The 18,103-nt window shown below is 38.7% G+C and overlaps 2 protein-coding genes across 4 annotated transcripts in view; both read right to left on the bottom strand.

Annotated features, from left to right (window-relative positions):
* Positions 1–5,453, bottom strand: part of LOC124120465 (zinc finger ZZ-type and EF-hand domain-containing protein 1-like) — a 112,373-nt gene extending 106,920 nt beyond the window's left edge. For 2 of the 3 annotated variants that reach the window (XM_048392377.1, XM_046483290.2), the window contains exons 1-2: positions 5,296–5,453; positions 3,405–3,441 (exon numbers count right to left, since the gene is read on the bottom strand). In XM_048392377.1, the coding sequence (XP_048248334.1) occupies positions 3,405–3,441; positions 5,296–5,352 (94 nt within the window). In that variant the 5' untranslated portion in view covers positions 5,353–5,453. The remainder of the gene's footprint in view (positions 1–3,404; positions 3,442–5,295) is intronic. The other variant, XM_048392376.1, reaches the window with a different exon arrangement.
* Positions 5,454–11,597: 6,144 nt separating this feature from the next.
* The window catches only part of LOC124120480 (D-beta-hydroxybutyrate dehydrogenase, mitochondrial-like), a 50,321-nt gene continuing 43,815 nt past the window's right edge, over positions 11,598–18,103 (bottom strand). Inside the window, exons 4-5 of the mRNA XM_046483316.2 lie at positions 17,588–17,720; positions 11,598–16,482 (exon numbers count right to left, since the gene is read on the bottom strand). Coding sequence (XP_046339272.1) covers positions 16,101–16,482; positions 17,588–17,720 — 515 coding nt within the window. The 3' untranslated portion in view covers positions 11,598–16,100. The remainder of the gene's footprint in view (positions 16,483–17,587; positions 17,721–18,103) is intronic.

Raw genomic sequence — 18,103 nt, forward strand, 5'->3', positions numbered from 1 at the left:
TAAAAAGTTCTAATATTAGTACAGTAAAGTCTGTTTATAATGAACACGCTTATAACGAACTGATGAATATAATTAACTGGTTTGTTTTGTCCTGGCCATTTGCTGTATATATGATGTATATATGCTTATAATGAACTTAGGAGTCCCTTTGAGTTTGTTATAACCATAGTATACTCAAAAATTGAAGAAGTGGAAGCAAAACAAGAAGAATTTAGTATAAACTAACATTGACCAAGTTGTCGTTCAAAATAAACAGACAACTACAGTGTTCTGACAAGGATGATAGAATATGATGTCTGTTTGTTTGTTGTTTAACGCCGCACTCAGCAATATTCCCGCTATATGATGGCGGTCTGAAAATAATCAAGTCTGGACCTGACAATCCAGTGATTGACATCATGAGCATCGATCCATGCAATTGGGATACAATAACATGCATAACGAAGTCAGCGAGCCTGACCACCCAATACTGTTAGTGTTAGTCGCCTCTTGCGACAAGCATAGTTGCCTTTTACAGCATGCATGGGTTGCTGAAGAGCTACTGTAACCTGGAAACTTCCAGGTCAATAGAATATGCATTAATTGATTGGTAAAATTGATAAATTCCACAAAATATGTAACAGGTGAATGTTCACTCATACAATGACAAAAAATAATGACACTGACTAATTTTCATCATCATGTATACGCAAGTCAAATGTATGGGACATGTCAAGTCAATACCAAGACATGTCGCCACCAGCTAACATACAGCATAAAGTTCAACATGCCCATATATATATCAAACTGGGCTCATAACACTTAGTGTCGTAATTTCATATATATCATCCTGATCCTCTACTAGATATCATATATGCAGTGTACTGTGCTCTTATTACAGGTAATAATGCATACACAGTGCACTATGCTCTTATAACATGTAAAAATGCATACAGTGTTTGCAGTAGAGTGAGTGAGTGAGTATGGTTTTACGCCGCTTTTAGCAATATTCCAGCAATATAACTGCGGGGGACACCAGAAATGGGCTTCACACGTCTTCCCTTGCTTCATGCTTTACATAATACTAGGGCAGGTCCCCGACCCCCTATTACCTGACCCTACCTGGGTACCTGCTGTAAGTATCGAGTTGGGGAAAAAATGACTGACTGGAAATTGTTCAACCGTAGCCCTGGCAAAAACTATGTACATACATAACTTCTTTCACTGGCATTTAGAAGTTGGTGTGATGAAGAAAGACAAGTTCTATGGATGAACAACTTCTTTATTACAATTAGTACACCGAAACATCGCACTAATTGTAATAAAGAAGTTGTTCATCCATAGAACTTGTCTTTCTTTCTGTACATACATGCATAAAACGATCTGATTGTGCTCACACTGAAGTTGACTGAAGTTTTATCTTTACTCAGACATATAAAAGTCAGAAGGAGGGTGTGCATAGTCAGAAAGCCTAAGTGTAGCCTAAGAGTCTTATTGTTATTGTCACTGAACAACATATCGCATGACTAACCATGTGTCCGGGTAATCCTGTGACCCAACCCAAGTGTCCGGGTTCCCGATTTACCCATCCCAGCCCTACATAATATAAATCTTTGCATATTTCAATCATAACATTTAACTGAAGCATTTCCCCATGAAATAAGCTTGACATTATCATGATAACAATGATAACACTAATATGCAAATGAGATAGGCGAGGCATGAGTACTTACAAACAACATGGACTCCTTCCCTATTTGAGATACTGTTACAAAGTATGAAAACAGGCATGCTTCAGTTTGTCAGTTGGCTGGTACCATTGATTACAGGTTACCATGGTTACAGATGCTTCTGCATGGTCTCCAGGGATGTTTTGATACTTTTAAAAGTATATAAATATTCTTTGATACATTGGGATAAGACAAAAACGTTTAACTTTTATTGTACTATTAACTAATATGTTGTGTGTTTGAAGTTAAGATCTATTATCCAGCACTCCAGATAAATATTTCAGCCAAGTGTACTTACATGTAATCATTCTTATTGGATATTCATATTTTCCTTTGGGTATTCAATATTTTTACCCCTTTTGGTCCAATCTTTGTGTGTAGTAAACATGTTAAACCAATATGCTATATCTTCTAAAAACAATTCTTCTCATAACATGTAACATGTTTCATTTGACCACCAGCTATATTCATCTACTCAGGGGTCAATGTAACTGCTGGCCCGTTGGCCTGTAGACAGTTAAAATTATGAAAGGCTTGCTGAAACATAAAGTAGATGGCCCATCTGGCTAGTCAAAATTTCACTCCTTCTCTGTGTATGGTTAACTTTTGTTAATTGAACACTGCTCGTGGATCACGTAATGTTGATGAGGAAAATATTTAGGAGGGATGACAAAGATCATCTCGGTAGAAGGACACAACTGGTTGCCATTTTGTAATGTTCTGTACAACAACAACATCTTTATTTTCTCATAAAATTGTCACAAAAATGAGGCAAATGGAAGCCAAGATTTAATCTCAAAGTGCTGGAAATGACGTTTTAGGTGTGAGGAGTTCTACAATTTTTGGAGCTCCCTGGGTAACTCAGTTGTGGCCTCCAACACTTAGTTTTGAGCCAGTTAGTTTGGAAAAGGGCAAGCAACGTTTAAAGGGAGCAAGCCCTGCTGGCTACATACAAATTTGTTGTTAAATCTACACCTGTCTACTGCCTCAAGTGTGTCACATGTCACGTATATAGTTGTACAAGTTTAAGTTACAAAAAGGAAAAAGCAGTAAACACAAATGACCATTCCAGTTACCTTACATTCAATGAAGGTCACTCAAAATCTTACTTCAAACACGATGACACCCCACGTAAAGATGATATTACAAAATGGTGTCCAATTACAGAAAAAAACTTGTTGAATGTGAATATAACCTACAATATCAACATGATCAAGCATATTAACCATTTGAAATATTAACTATTGCAATGTTTCTTGAGATAGGTGGTAATTTTTTCCAGGTTTTGACCTTGACCCTTGATGTGATAAATCAGTGTCGCAAAAACATTCTCCGTGGCTATAAACATGATAAAGGAGATATATTTGATACGCATCATAAGTGTTACGAGAGTAATCCTTTTCCGTTATAACTGCACACATTCTTACTTTTGTATGTAACCCTGATGTGTTCTACGTCATTAAAATAGTATACAAACAATAAGCATGATAAGCTATGCATGGTCACTGGGTCCGGGGTTTTTATCACAGAAAGGAGATACTATATTGGATAATCAAGGATGATGTTTGGAACAACATGATCAAGTCACATGTAGATTTAACACAAGAAATCCCCTGAATGTGTTCGCATAGGACAATAAATGTTTCTTAATATGATTATTCTAAGGACGTGAAAAGAAAAATGGCGTCTACTCACCCGTTTCTGCTTCACTGTCAGAATAGCCATCATCAACCTAAAGATAGAACAAAAGCAGAGTCGTAAACACTGAGCCTGGGCTAACAGGTTCTTATAAATACATTCTATGTAATTTTCAGAAATTTGATTGGCTAATAATCATGATGACATGAAAACAGCGTTATCACCATCCCCCGCCATGGCATGCATGGGGCACTTTAGAATTTGAGGTATTTACCTCAATGCTGACAGGATGCACAAAATATAAAGCATGGAGAAAGTGAGGGTAACTCTAGAATACAAGGAAACACAACGAAAAACATTTGAAATACCAAAATATCAAAAGGCACCAGTCCAGCATGTGTAAGATACATATGCAAAGTTTTGTTATTAAAATATTAAACGGTTTCCATGTTATGCTCGGTTTGTTGCTATGGAAACACTAAAAAAATTGTTTCTAGAAATGCCAAAACACCAATAGGCACCAGTTCATCATGTATTTGATATACATGCAAAGTTTCTTAATAAAATATTAAACGTAAAAAATATAAGTTAAAAAATCCCTAAATAGCAAAAGACACCAGTTGACATCCTGGTCTTTGTGTATGCACAGTTTCAAGAAAGGATACCAATTAGGTTTAGAGATATGGTCCAGACCAACACACCACAAAGAACACTGTCAAAGTCAAACTTGTTGCCTTAGAAACAGGAAAAACATAATTTTTGAAAATGTGTGTACAGCTGATTTCTATTTCCGACTATGGAAGTCCTGAACATAAGTGCATCTGCGCATGTGTCATGCATTTTGACCACTTTCAGGAGAAAAGCAGCATGGTGCCCCAATGTATCAATTACATTTATGGGTGCAGCAGTGATCATTAATGAAAACCGACTGCTGAGGCCTGTCCCTGCTGAAATATAAACATTGTTTGTATTCTGTATTATGGATAACATAACAGTATCCAATTCTAAATACAAGCAATATTTTTTTTCCAATCTTATTGAAGGCAAAAACAATCAACATGATCAACGATGTCCGGTAATGTCATATTTATACAAATATATCCATGATGTCATCTTATCCATATCATACATACTGATCACTGATTGAAATGAATTTATACTAGTGACAATTTTTCTCCATACTCATTGACCATGTTGACTGTTTTCTCATTACAGCACAACTAGGATGTTTTTCCCAAAACTTGGATGTTTTATCTCACAAGTCTTAACTCCGCTTTGGCCGTTCTACAATGCTCATATTCACCAGTTTCTCCCATGAACAGGCAGGAACAGGAACATCATGAACATGACCAAAAAAACATGACCTATTGATGAACTGCCTGTTTGCAGTCTGTGCCTAACATTGACTCTCAGCATCACTTTCAGAAGGCTGTAGTATTAATATATGGATCATTATTAACTGATAACACTAGACAAAACAAAATTACATTAGACTCAGGCTTAAGACAAGTGACTTGGTTCAGACAGTCAGCTATAAATAAACATCCATGGCATTTCATGCCTAACCATACCTAGAGTTGTCAAGAAACAGTAAATCACAGAATATCCCTGTCAATCAAATGCATCTTTGAACTACTAACAATCAATGGACATGTCAATCTTGTGTAACAATGTCATCATAATCATGAAAATACTCATATTTCAGATGGTCAACTTGTTGGCGTTCATAATGCCAAATGTGTCCTTAATTCACTGCGTAAAACATTATCATAATGTCTGTAATTAATCCTTTGATTTAAAAAAATATGTAAGTTAGAGTTAAACCTGTCAGAATCTGCAGATCTTAATCTTTTCATGTAACTTTTCCGGAACTTCCTCGTCAGAACATGCAACTCGCACTTACGTTATGTCCACTAATGTATACAAATAAGCGTGTAAATTGTCAAACCTCTTTGTTGTCAACACGTACTTCATCTTCGCTGTCACTACTGGCAGTGTTGCCCATTTCGTGGATCAAACTTCAACAAAATGTAACTTTTTCATTTGTTTTATGATAAAAGCTTGCAATATCGTTTCTGGAAAACGAGTCGGGTTTATGAATCTCCACCAACAAAGATGTATGGAACGGGAGACAACTCTGAAAACACTACGCGTTGGTTGCCTGTAAGGAATTACGATTCTGTTGTACGCGTCTTCATTCCTACTTTTGTTTCACGTAGACATGTATCATATCTTAATGATGTAACATATACTTTCTGACTTGATATAAAATAAATTAAACTACAATGCAATAACATATTTTTGCTGTTCTATTTCATACCGCCCAATTCAGAATAAAACAACACGGGGAAGACACGGGGATATATGCTATTTCAGCGTTAGTCATAAATCACAGAAGCTCTATTCAGTAACCATAAGTCCGTTGTTTAATTTGTTTGTTGTTTAACGCCGCACTCAGCAATATTCCAGCTATATGACGGCGGTGTGTAAATATCCGAGTTATACCAGACAATCCAGTGATTGGCATCATGCGCATCGATCCACGCAATTGGGATACGATGACATGCATCAACCAAGTCAAACACCCTTCCACCCGATCCCGTTAGTCGCCTCTTACGGCAAACATGGGTTACTGACGACCTAATTTAACCTGGATCTTCACGGGTTTTAAGTTAAATTATTCACATTCGATAAAGCAAAAGAATTCGTTACCAATTCGTTACCAAAGTTCACTTAAGTGCGAAATGGCATTTTCTATCATTTTGACTTTCGACCATGAAACAAATTGCAATTAATAAGTTTATATATTATTTATAATCGAATTTCTTCCATGATTTATAATATTTGTTATTAAAGCATCATCTAGCAGGAATCGAAAGGTCTTATTGTGTTATGAAATATTAAAAATACCACGAATATCATGTGACTGATAACATTACCTGTAACATTTTAGCGTTCGCAGCATGTACCCCCACCGTCCAGATGTGGGCTAGGGTGGCCTAATGGGCAACGTGTCCGATGGACACACTTGAACACCTGTATATATTCCACAGACTGGCACTAAACCTAACTCACCTAATCTAGTCGGGGCTAGTGACATTAAACTGTTTAAACATGTTTGTATCTGCGCGGGTACCACGTTAATCATAAATCTATTATTTATAACCTTTTATTACGTATTCCCATGTTATTAAAACAGCATAAAATGGATTTATTTTTGCATCATGTTAATTCCTACATATTACCGCCCCCAACATGCTAACATGCGGTTGGCTGTTGCTTGGACAACGCCTGCGGTCCGTGCATATGCTTTTGTCGTAGGTAAATATAGTCTTCAAAAGTGTAGAAGATCATGAAATATATATGTTAATACCAAGTATTATAACAAACATATGTGATGACGACAAGAACGTTTATGTTGTCTGTTAAACTAACACTAAAACATATCCTATAGCCTCACCCAGTAGCACCAAACACGTGCCATTCCTGATTTTGTGGAACATTATTATTTCAATCTTATCGATTCTGCTTATCATACAGTTGTGATTTATTTGATTTCATTGATTGTTTGCGTATGAACTAGCAATGCGGCGTCTGCATGCTGGAGTGGGCAATACGTTCAATGTGTCACAGTCTGTGATTAGAAGACGATGGAACAGGTACCAACAAACCCAAACTGTTGACGATCGACCCCGTTCAGGGCGTCCCAGGTCAACGACAAGAGTACGCCATCGATCGACCCGAAACCATAGAATACCATGAAATCCTTTGAATGACATGGCCAGCAATGAGCCCAGACCTTTCTTTCACTGAACACGTCTGGGACATGCATGATAGGGGGACGTGTGCGTCAACGTCACAGGCCGTGGGCTGACCTTGGACAGGCGCTGCAAGGGGGTTGGGACAGAATCCCTCGAATCGCTATTGGGAGACACATACGCGGTGAGGTGAAACGGAGTTAAACGTTGCCTCCAAGATTATTGCACTTATATAGTGACGTGATTCATTTTATTTTTTTTAATTATCGAAATTTTTTTTTTGATAATTATTATTCACACCTTTGAACAGAATATTCCTGCCACAAAAAATGCATTGTTGCAAGGTGTTTATCTTAAAAATAATTCAGGCTCACAGTTTTCAATAAAAAAAACACATCTGGTTTTGCAGTTGAAGTACGAGCACGGGTATGGCGCTGATATCGGGGCGAACTGGGATTCGAACCCACAATCTTAGGTTTGGGGCGTGTCCAAGGGACGCAACTATGCACTGCGAGTTTCGGCAACTTAGAAGACTGGGCCATCCATGCCCACTGGAAGACATTGATATGACGTTGATATGCTATTGGAAGATATTAGTATGACACTGATATGGCATTGGTATGATATGAGTATCAGTATGTCATGGATAATGCAATGGTATACCATGGGTATCAAATGTGTATGGAGATGACATGGGTTAAATGTGTATGACATGGATTATACATTGGTATGACATGAGTATCAAATGTGTGTGCCACGAGTATGGCATGGAGATGACATGGCAATGGCATTGAGTGAGTGAGTGAGTGAGTGAGTGAGTGAGTGAGTGAGTGGGTGGGTGGGTGAGTGAGTGAGTGAGTGAGTGAGTGAGTGAGTGAGTGAGTGAGGTTTTACGCCGCTTTTAGCAATATTCCAGCAATATCAGAAAAGGGGTTTTCAAATTGTACCCATGTCGGGAATCGAACCCGGGTCTTCGGCGTGACGAGCTAACGCTTTAACCACTAGGCTACCCGACCTCCCCGCAATGGCATTGATATGGCACTGGTGTGACATGGGGTATAAAGGTGCGTGACATGAGTATGACCCGTGAAGATCCGGGTTAGAATCGGTCTTCAGGAACCCATGCTTGTCGCAAAAGGCGGCTTACGGGATCGGGTGGTCAGACTCCCTGACTTGGTTGATGCATGTCATAGAATCCCAATTGCGTGGATTGATGCTCATGATATCAATCACTGGATTGTCTGGCCCCGACTCGATTATTTACAGACCGTCGATATATATAGTGTGGCGTTAAGCAACAAACGAACAAACAAAAAAACACGAGTACGGCTGGTTATACGGGTTACGACATTGGAATACCATTTGTATTGAAACGTAACATTTCGCGTATGACATAGGTGGAGAGAACTTTGCATTACCAGACAAACATTCTATTCACACATCATCAAGTACATTATTTTTAGAACATCCACCATGTCACTCTCAGTTACGTTTATTATAACCTTTTTGCGAACATCCGGGCAAAACCACACTTTTGCTTCAATCAATTTCTAACAGTCATATAAAAGTGTATGAAATCATGTTTAACTTAACTTCCGAAAGGTCCAATCCCGTTTCACTCCTGACGCCATGTAATACGCAGACGATGTGGACGAGTGGCATGGGGGCCCAAGTGTCAAATAATATATTCTTGGCTTTATCCTCTCAATTCTTTCTGCTACTATCACGACTGTTGTAAGATGACATGAATGTTGTGTCATGTAAAATACCGCCATGTCCCACTTTCTGAGACACATCACTACAACCATGTTCTACGATACAGACACACGCACGCACACACGGACTGTTTTGTGACAGTAAATGAGTTCGTTACTCACACAAGATAATATTGACTTTTTTATCTGTTGAGGTTGAAACCTGAGAAGTTTACATGATAAAAAATAGTAGGTTAGTCGCGTGTCGTCAAATATTCGTCATAACCAGTTATATCGCCGTCATAACCTTGTTCTAGTGGACAAACGCACACACAGACGAGGGATTTGTATAGGCTCTCGGATATACGTATTTCAACACTAGAACTCATTTGGTGAGAACCATAAATCATATCTAGCAAGTCTTTGATGGGTATTTAGAAGTTGTAAGAACATATAGACGTGACATTTTTATGGCTAACAATTCTAAAGTCTTTGAATACCGATGAAGGGGCAAGAAGTATCCCTGAAACGTTGTAAAGAATAAAGAAGTGGTTACCCATAACAAAAAAATTTGGGTCTCCAAATTTCATATATAATTCGCGGTCTATTCGCATTAATCGTTAAGTTGTGATAACAAAATACCCCCCCCCCCCCCCCCCCCCCCCCCCACAAACACACACACACACACACACACACACACACACACACACACACACACACACACACACACACACACACACACACACACACACACACACACACACACCTCCCATTTTGAAGTGAGCTGTTATGTATATCCACCATACCAACTGTCATGTTTCCATATTGGGGGTCTGTAACAAGTAGGCAACTTGCACGGTCGTCAGACCACCCCTTTATTATACCATCTCTCCTGCTGTCCATGCACAGTGAAGGTCAAACGAAACATTATGTTGCTAAATTAGGGTAATATTTCATTGCTCGCTTAAGCTGAATCCTAAAACAAGAGTTTTCAGACGATTTAACATGAACTGATCCAACCTTCAAGGAATGGAAGTCCCTTCGTCAATCTGTAAAGGTTGGTCATAATGAAACTCCCTCCATCGTCATCGAAAGTTTGGTCATAAGAGTTCCATCCGCCATCATCTGAACGTTGGTCATAAGGCAATTCCATCCGCCATCATCTAAACGTTGGTCACAAGGCAGTTCTATATACATCATCTAAACGTTGGTCATAAGGCAGTTCTATCCGCCATCATCTAAACGTTGGTCACAAGGCAGTTCTATCCGCCATCATCTGAACGTTGGTCATAAGGCAATTCTATCCGCCATCATCTGAACGTTGGTCACAAGGCAGTTCTATCTGTCATCATCTAAACGTTGGTCATAAGGCAGTTCTTTCTGCCATCATCTGAACGTTGGTCATAAGGCAATTCCATCCGCCATCATCTGAACGTTGGTCATAAGGCAATTCCATCCGCCATCATCTAAACGTTGGTCACAAGGCAGTTCTATCTGCCATCATCTGAACGTTGGTCATAAGGCAGTTCTTTCTGCCATCATCTGAACGTTGGTCACAGGCAGTTCTATCTGCCATCATCTGAACGTTGGTCACAAGGCAGTTCTTTCTGCCATCATCTGAACGTTGGTCATAAGGCAATTCCATCCGCCATCATCTAAACGTTGGTCATAAGGCAGTTCTATCCGCCATCATCTGAACGTTGGTCACAAGGCAGTTCAATCCGCCATCATCTGAACGTTGGTCATAAGGCAATTCTATCCGCCATCATCTGAACGTTGGTCATAAGGCAGTTCTATCCGCCATCATCTGAACGTTGGTCATAAGGCAGTTCTATCCGCCATCATCTGAACGTTGGCCACAAGGCAATTCTATCCGCCATCATCTGAACGTTGGTCATAAGGCAGTTCCATCCGCCATCATCTAAACGTTGGTCATAAGGCAATTCTATCCGCCATCATCTGAACGTTGGCCATAAGGCAGTTCCATCCGCCATCATCTAAACGTTGGTCATAAGGCAATTCCATCCGCCATCATCTAAACGTTGGTCATAAGGCAGTTCTTTCTGCCATCATCTAAACGTTGGTCATAAGGCAATTCTATCCGCCATCATCTGAACGTTGGCCATAAGGCAGTTCTATCTGCCTTCATCTGAACGTTGGTCATAAGGCAGTTCCATCCGCCATCATCTGAACGTTGGTCATAAGGCAGTTCTATCTGCCATCATCTAAACGTTGGTCACAAGGCAGTTCTATATACATCATCTAAACGTTGGCCATAAGGCAGTTCTTTCTGCCATCATCTAAACGTTGGTCATAAGGCAATTCTATCCGCCATCATCTGAACGTTGGTCATAAGGCAGATCTATCCGCCATCATCTGAACGTTTGCCATAAGGCAGTTCTTTCTGCCATCATCTAAACGTTGGCCATAAGGCAGTTCTATCCGCCATCATCTGAACGTTGGTCATGTCACAGAGTGACTTAACAGCACTCTGGACAACGCAATGTTAAATAATTGTAGCTTCTGAACAATATCCCTTTTGTATAGTGTTGAGAACATATCGTTTAGGAAATCTGGACTATTTAACATGATGTTATCCATGCGTAACAGCGGTCAGTTGTACCATTGTCTAACACAGCATTTCACATTATGACATTTATAGCCTTAATCCATTTTCCCCTGGGCCGTGTCTGTACTCACATCCGTAAGCCCCATGTCCAGAGCAACCCTCCGCCAATCTCAACAAGTATGACGTCTTTGAAAAACTGTAATTTTATTCACACAAAAATATAACATAATTTATTTGAATAAACTTGTAATTTATTTTGCGGAAAAATAACAAATACATTAACACATTACAGTATTACATATCGTATACTTGGAGCAGAAACATAACTGTATGCTATTCACGTAATCACTTTTTACAAACTATTACGATTATGCAACTACATATAGAACAAATTTGTTTGTCACAATAATAATGTACAGGCAATAATTACACAACCAATGCTTAAGTATTACATGCTATATAATAATATTGAAATTAATAACCAATAACTACAACACAATATCGTGTTGTGAGCATCTACCCGAGACCAGTAAAATGGCCCCGCGAACACTAACAACAGGTACTTAAATATACATATTTACTTCTTGTTATGCAAACTGTTTCCCAAGCACTTCTACATATGTATATATGGAGAATCTCACCCAAGTGTCTTTTGATATCAAATATATCTACACGAGTCGATAAAAGTTCAAAACTCCGAGGCTGTCCGAGGGATTTTAAACTTTTATCGACGAGTGTTGATATATTTGATATCAAAAGACACAAGGGTGAGATTCTACTTATCATCCAACATCATTCTTACAACTTTTTGCAGACAGTAATAAGCAGTGTCTTAAGTGTAAAAAGTACTGCTAACAGCTTCAGTGGCAGAGCCATTAGTGATGTCATTTGAGTGACGTCATGGTAACCAATCAAGTCAAAATGGTCTGCAAAGCATTGTGATGCAATGCTTGATCTCAACCAAGAGATATCTCCCGCGGGAGCAAGTTTTGGATGACAAACTGCAATATAATCCTATCCATTTGACGTACTAATACCATTCACTTAAACCAAATATGTAATATATATTCAGCACTATTATCATACCTATTCAAAGACTCCCTAGACGTGTGTGTACCTGTGTTAAAGTCACCCGTGTGGCATACGCTTCTCGGGTGACGGAATCGTGAGGTTCCGTGACATGCCGAATGGCAGGTTACGGATAGGCGCGAGTGCGGATGATTCATTCGTTTTGTGCCGGAAAAACCACGAGTAGACACAAACTTAAGTAACAACGATGGTATAAGATTTTGCTGCACGACTGACATAAATAAAAAATGAACAGTTAGTTACAATTACAACAATAGTACAGATCTGCTCACTGATGAGCGTATTGGTCCCCTACTGCCCAAATACAAAAGTAAAAGGTACGATAAACGCCAAAGGCTCGAATATACAAATGAATTCTTATTCTTGATTTACATTTACCATACAAAACACACTCGGCTAATAACCTCTTTATCGATTGAAATAATTGAAGTTAAAGATATGTTCTTTAACAATGCCTGTGTGAATACAATGCCTGTGTGAATACAATGCCTGTGTGAACCGCCCAGGCACTCACACAACCGGTTTGTAGCTACTAGGCATAGCATCGATGTATAGAGCTTGCCGAAAGTAGTTCATCTACATGATATGTATATATTTATTTTTCGGATCGTGATCGGATTGGTTTTTCGTTTCGATTAATATATCGATTATATTACAAAGATGGTAATAATATCAATAATGATACTCTAATGATCTGTATTATTTGGGAAACACGCATTCACAAAAATACAGAACAATTGCGGAAAATATTTTGATAAATGAACACATTGAAGATGATCCAATATTTTGTTAAATGGACACTTTGAAAAAGAATCAATGTTTTGATAAATAGACACTTTGAAGAAGAATCAACATTTTGATAATGGACACTTTGAAAAAAATCAATATTTTGATAAATGAACACTTTGAAGATGAATCAATATTTTGATAAATGAACACTTTGAAGATGAATCAATATTTTGATAAATAAACACTTTGAAGAAGAATCAATGTTTTGATAAATGGACACTTTGAAAAAAATCAATATTTTGATAAATGAACACTTTGATGATGAATCAATATTTTGATAAATGGACACTTTGAAGATGAATCAATAGTTCACACGTTGCAGGCACTATTTGTACATTGAGAGTGTGAATCCTCAAAAACATATCTATCCCCTCTCATCATGATGACGTCGGGTGTAAGGAACAGCGGGAAGCAGCTTCTAATGCACAAATTGTGGAGCCCAGTAGATACAGGTGGTGGGGTCGTCCAAGGTGACACAATTCGCTGTGCAGAGTTGCTTACCTTAGGCGTTCCAGGAACCTATCACCATGGCTTCCCATTCTAGCTTCACCCTGATTATGTTTCTAGGTTTGTCAGAACCATACCAGTGATAGTGGGTTCAAACGTTTAAGATTTGCATTGGCTTGGGGCTTTCCTCTTACACCAAGCTGACACGCCATGACGCAAATGAAAGACTTTCAAAGCGACCGTAAACCAACCTCACTATTAGGGGATTTGGGATATATTTGTCATTTTTAATGGACCCTTGCACTTCCTATTATTCAATGCTCACTGAAATATGAACTCATTGATCAGCTTCGTGTGCTTCGAAGTATATTAAGCATAGACAGGTATTTTGGTTAGATATAATTCGGCATATAACATATTTATTTCTTGACCTCATTGGTGATCTCTGTTTACCGACTGTAACCTTTAGTATCACGGTGGCCAAGAACCTGACCATTTCTGTGCAGCAGAAAATAGCATTGAAACCTGTAGCTGCAACACGGAACCATGGATTACCGAGACATTAGGATGTGTCTAAAACAATGATATCAATAATAACAATGACAGTATTATTGTAATAATAGTAATAATAAAAGTAGATAAGTGACAAAAAATATCTCGCGAATAAGATTTTAAGATAATCCCTGATTAACATAATTCACAACAATACAGTCACACAAAGATGTAACAACAATATACTATTATTATGATTGAATGGCAAAAAACAAAAATAATTAAAATTTCTGTCAATTGGACATCGACCACTGCATTAAATCAAGTGCATATTCATTGACCTCCGAGTCAATGTATTTACAATCGTACCGAGGTGAAGCTTGAGTATGTTAAATCTAAAACACTCTTATTAAATCTATCATCTTTGTCGCGGGAGGCGAAATTATCATACACAGGCAACAGCTTTAAATCACTTAAGGCTGCCATTTCAACTTTTTTTAACATCCAGTCCTCATTAAAATCAGATCTTTTACACAGATATAATACCTCTCTACGTCAAGATCTGACGACATCTCCATAGAAGGTCGCGTTATTTTACCGCCTCAATTTTATAATTTCGATCTTCACAAAAGAATACCACCACTGAACACAAGTGTACCCGTAATTGTATAGGGTGTAGATGCATGGCGCTCAGAAACGACAGGATTGATAAAATATTCACAAAAATATATTTCCTCGGCTTTATTATTTTGCCTTCGGATTTCTCCGATTGTTTTCGTTTTTGAGATACAGAAATCAGATATACCTGCATGGTTGCTTGACTTAGTCGTGCCGAGAATTAAGAAGCCTCGACGTTGATTGGCTGATTTGTACGTTCACCTGATGTGACCTTCTATAGAGGTATCCTCATGTCTTCACGTAATGAGTGAGTGAGTATGGTTTTACGTCGCTTTTAGCAATATTCCAGCAATATCACGGCGGGGGACACCAGAAATGGGCTTCACATATTGTACCCATGTCGGGAATCGAACCCGGGTCTTCGGCGAGACGAGCGAACGTTTTAACCAGGCTACCGGACCGGCCCTCTTCACAGAGAGATATCGTATCATCATTACTATTAAAGCATAAAAAATCCAAGGTACTGACAACACGCAAATCGGTAATATTGAAATGATAAAACAATGTAGATATCCAATTGATGAGAGGAATTACATATTCGGCGTCCTTCTATGCAACAGCAAATGACAAATGCATCTAATAAAGGGAGATAACTATGTTGGACATATTTACAAGAGGGTTACGTTTCAAACTTGCTGACACATTTGGCATTTTTAGTACCCGTGTCATACAGCATAAAATCACTGAAGCTGAGCAACAATCGATCCTTATTCTTTCCAGCTACATTTTATCATACAGGGTCTGTTAATTAATTTCTCGAATATGTAGTGTTCAAAAGATCAATGGTGAAACATCGCACGACAGAATCCTGCACTGAGAATGGATCAATATGTCACAGTGCTGTCTTTAACATCACTGACAAAGAAGAACGTTTTAGAGTCGCAATTTGTCAAAGCTGTTCAATTTACACTTTCATTGGACAACATCCATCACTTAACAGCATAGATTTTCTTCGACAATATTCTGCAAAGTAGAAACAATCATAGAATTTCTCTAGTGTCCCTCGTTTGTTCATCTACGCGCATTACATGCACTACGCACGCTGCACAATGGCTGTTCAATACCTGAACTCTTACACATATTAAAGGGACACTTGTCTCTGATTGCCTTACACTTCGCTGAGGTATTAATGTCAATCAGTGTCATCGGTTCTCGCCAGAACTGACGCATCGCCTTTAAGGAGCCGCGCGAGGGCTTCTTATCAAAACGATCTATTGTTGAACTGGGAAATCCTTCCTCACTTGGCAATGGGTGACGGTGTTCCGTTAGATTTTTCCCTGTCAGATGCTCTCCGTTTAGACTCCACCTCAACTTTAACAGTATACGCTTTGAATAGTTTGTCAGTGATGGACCCCGGAAGTGACATCAAAATATGCGCGCGCACATCTGACTTCCAATAGGGAACATAGCGTTGTTTTGGTTTGGCGGTGGTAACAGCTTTCACCATGAGATCCACGACCTCATTGGTGTTGGGTCGCGCCCGCTTCATTTGTTGTGTTATGTTCTCCAAAAAGGCGTCGAAATATTCTTCTCCGTAGTCATTTTTCACCTCCTTCGGAGTTTCTGCCCACGATTTGCGATTCATATCAATCAAGTAATTTTCACTAGCGATAGGCGTTCTGCAAGAAAGAAGAAATAATGCTTTTAAGAACATTGGTTGTTGGATTTTAGAGAGAGAGAGAGAGAGAGAGAGAGAGAGAGAGAGAGATAAAAGAAATACTACTTTCAGAATATTGGATAATATTTATAGGGAGAAAGAGAGAGCAAAAATGATATACGACTTTTCAGAATATTATATTTATATATATAAACACATAACCCTTTTGAGTATATTGGTTTATGGAACTGGGGACATTATGATCTATATATATATGTCATAATGTCCCCAGCAGCATAAGCAACAGCAATACTATAATGCTGAGGCATACATAAATGATATGACATAACCCACGTCTATTTATGATTATCAGTATCGTTATTTTATATCTTATCTCAACATATACCTGACCTTCAACATTTGAAAAATAATACTCGAAACATAAATGGCTACATATACACGACATTCTCTGTTTATATTGCGCCACAAAAATATCACGTGTATTTTTGTAGAAGAATGTTTGATACTTCCTGGTCCTCGGTAATACGTTGTTTGAAAAGTGTCATATGAATCTACTTCAGGTAATAGGGTAATGTCCTACCTTTACGCCCTTGCCATACAATAATGAGCATGTCACTAGGCACATTGAGACAGCCTAACAACGACACATGTCGTTATATGTACAGCCATAGAAGCAGTACTTCCCAATGACTGTGTAATATCTGTATTTAATTAAATTTCAGGCTTAAATTTACACGGCATTATACATTTTTTTTTAAAACCGAAAAATCAATTGTGAAATAAAAATGCCAGTTATAGACTGAATGTTAATTTATAATAATTGTAGAAAATATAACACATAACAACGCCAGAAAATAATTAGTTTCAAATATCTGCCAAAACATATTCCATTGGACGCAATTCTAAAAGGCCAAATAGTGGTGAAAATGATATGAATGGGGCAGTGAAAAGCAGTGATGACACCAGGTGTTCGCGGCAAGAGTAACCATATTTGTTCTACCAGTAGGACCCGCTCTACCGGAAGTAACAGGCCAGGTGGCTTATAACGCGAGGAAACCTAATAGTGTAGTTGAGCTAGCAATGCTGTTTGTAGATGTCGGACGAACCTGTACAAGCCGGGCTCGATGGTGATCACGTTGACGTCAAACTTGGCCATCTCAAGACGCAGGCCGTCAGAGAAAGCAATGCAAGCCTTCTTGGACATGGAGTAGGCTGAGAAGGCTGGGAGGGTGAAGCGACCTGCAACAGACAGACACCATTAGGCCTACTATACGCGGACCCAGGGGGTGCAGGATGCTCAACCCGTTTTCAAACATACTTTACATGTAAACGTATAGAAACATTTAACTCAATCATTTGGGTGACATGTTTTCAACAAAAAACAACAATTGATTGACTCATATTCCCGATGAATGCGCTTTCACATTCTTTCATCTTAACGTTGTAAGCTAGGTGCACCACATTTCCAGAAAGCTGAGGCCGAGCTTGTTATATACTGATAACATGGGAACCCACTGTCTGACACTGGCTGATAAGATGTGTAGGGGAGGCGAGTGTACAACAACATAGGTTATCCACAAAAGTGTTTTATGTCATTGGTCGGATGTTTTCCAAACAGGAAA

This window comes from Haliotis rufescens, unplaced genomic scaffold (genome assembly GCF_023055435.1).
Source record: "Haliotis rufescens isolate VD_foot unplaced genomic scaffold, xgHalRufe1.0.p SCAF_11, whole genome shotgun sequence".
NCBI lineage: Eukaryota > Metazoa > Mollusca > Gastropoda > Lepetellida > Haliotidae > Haliotis > Haliotis rufescens.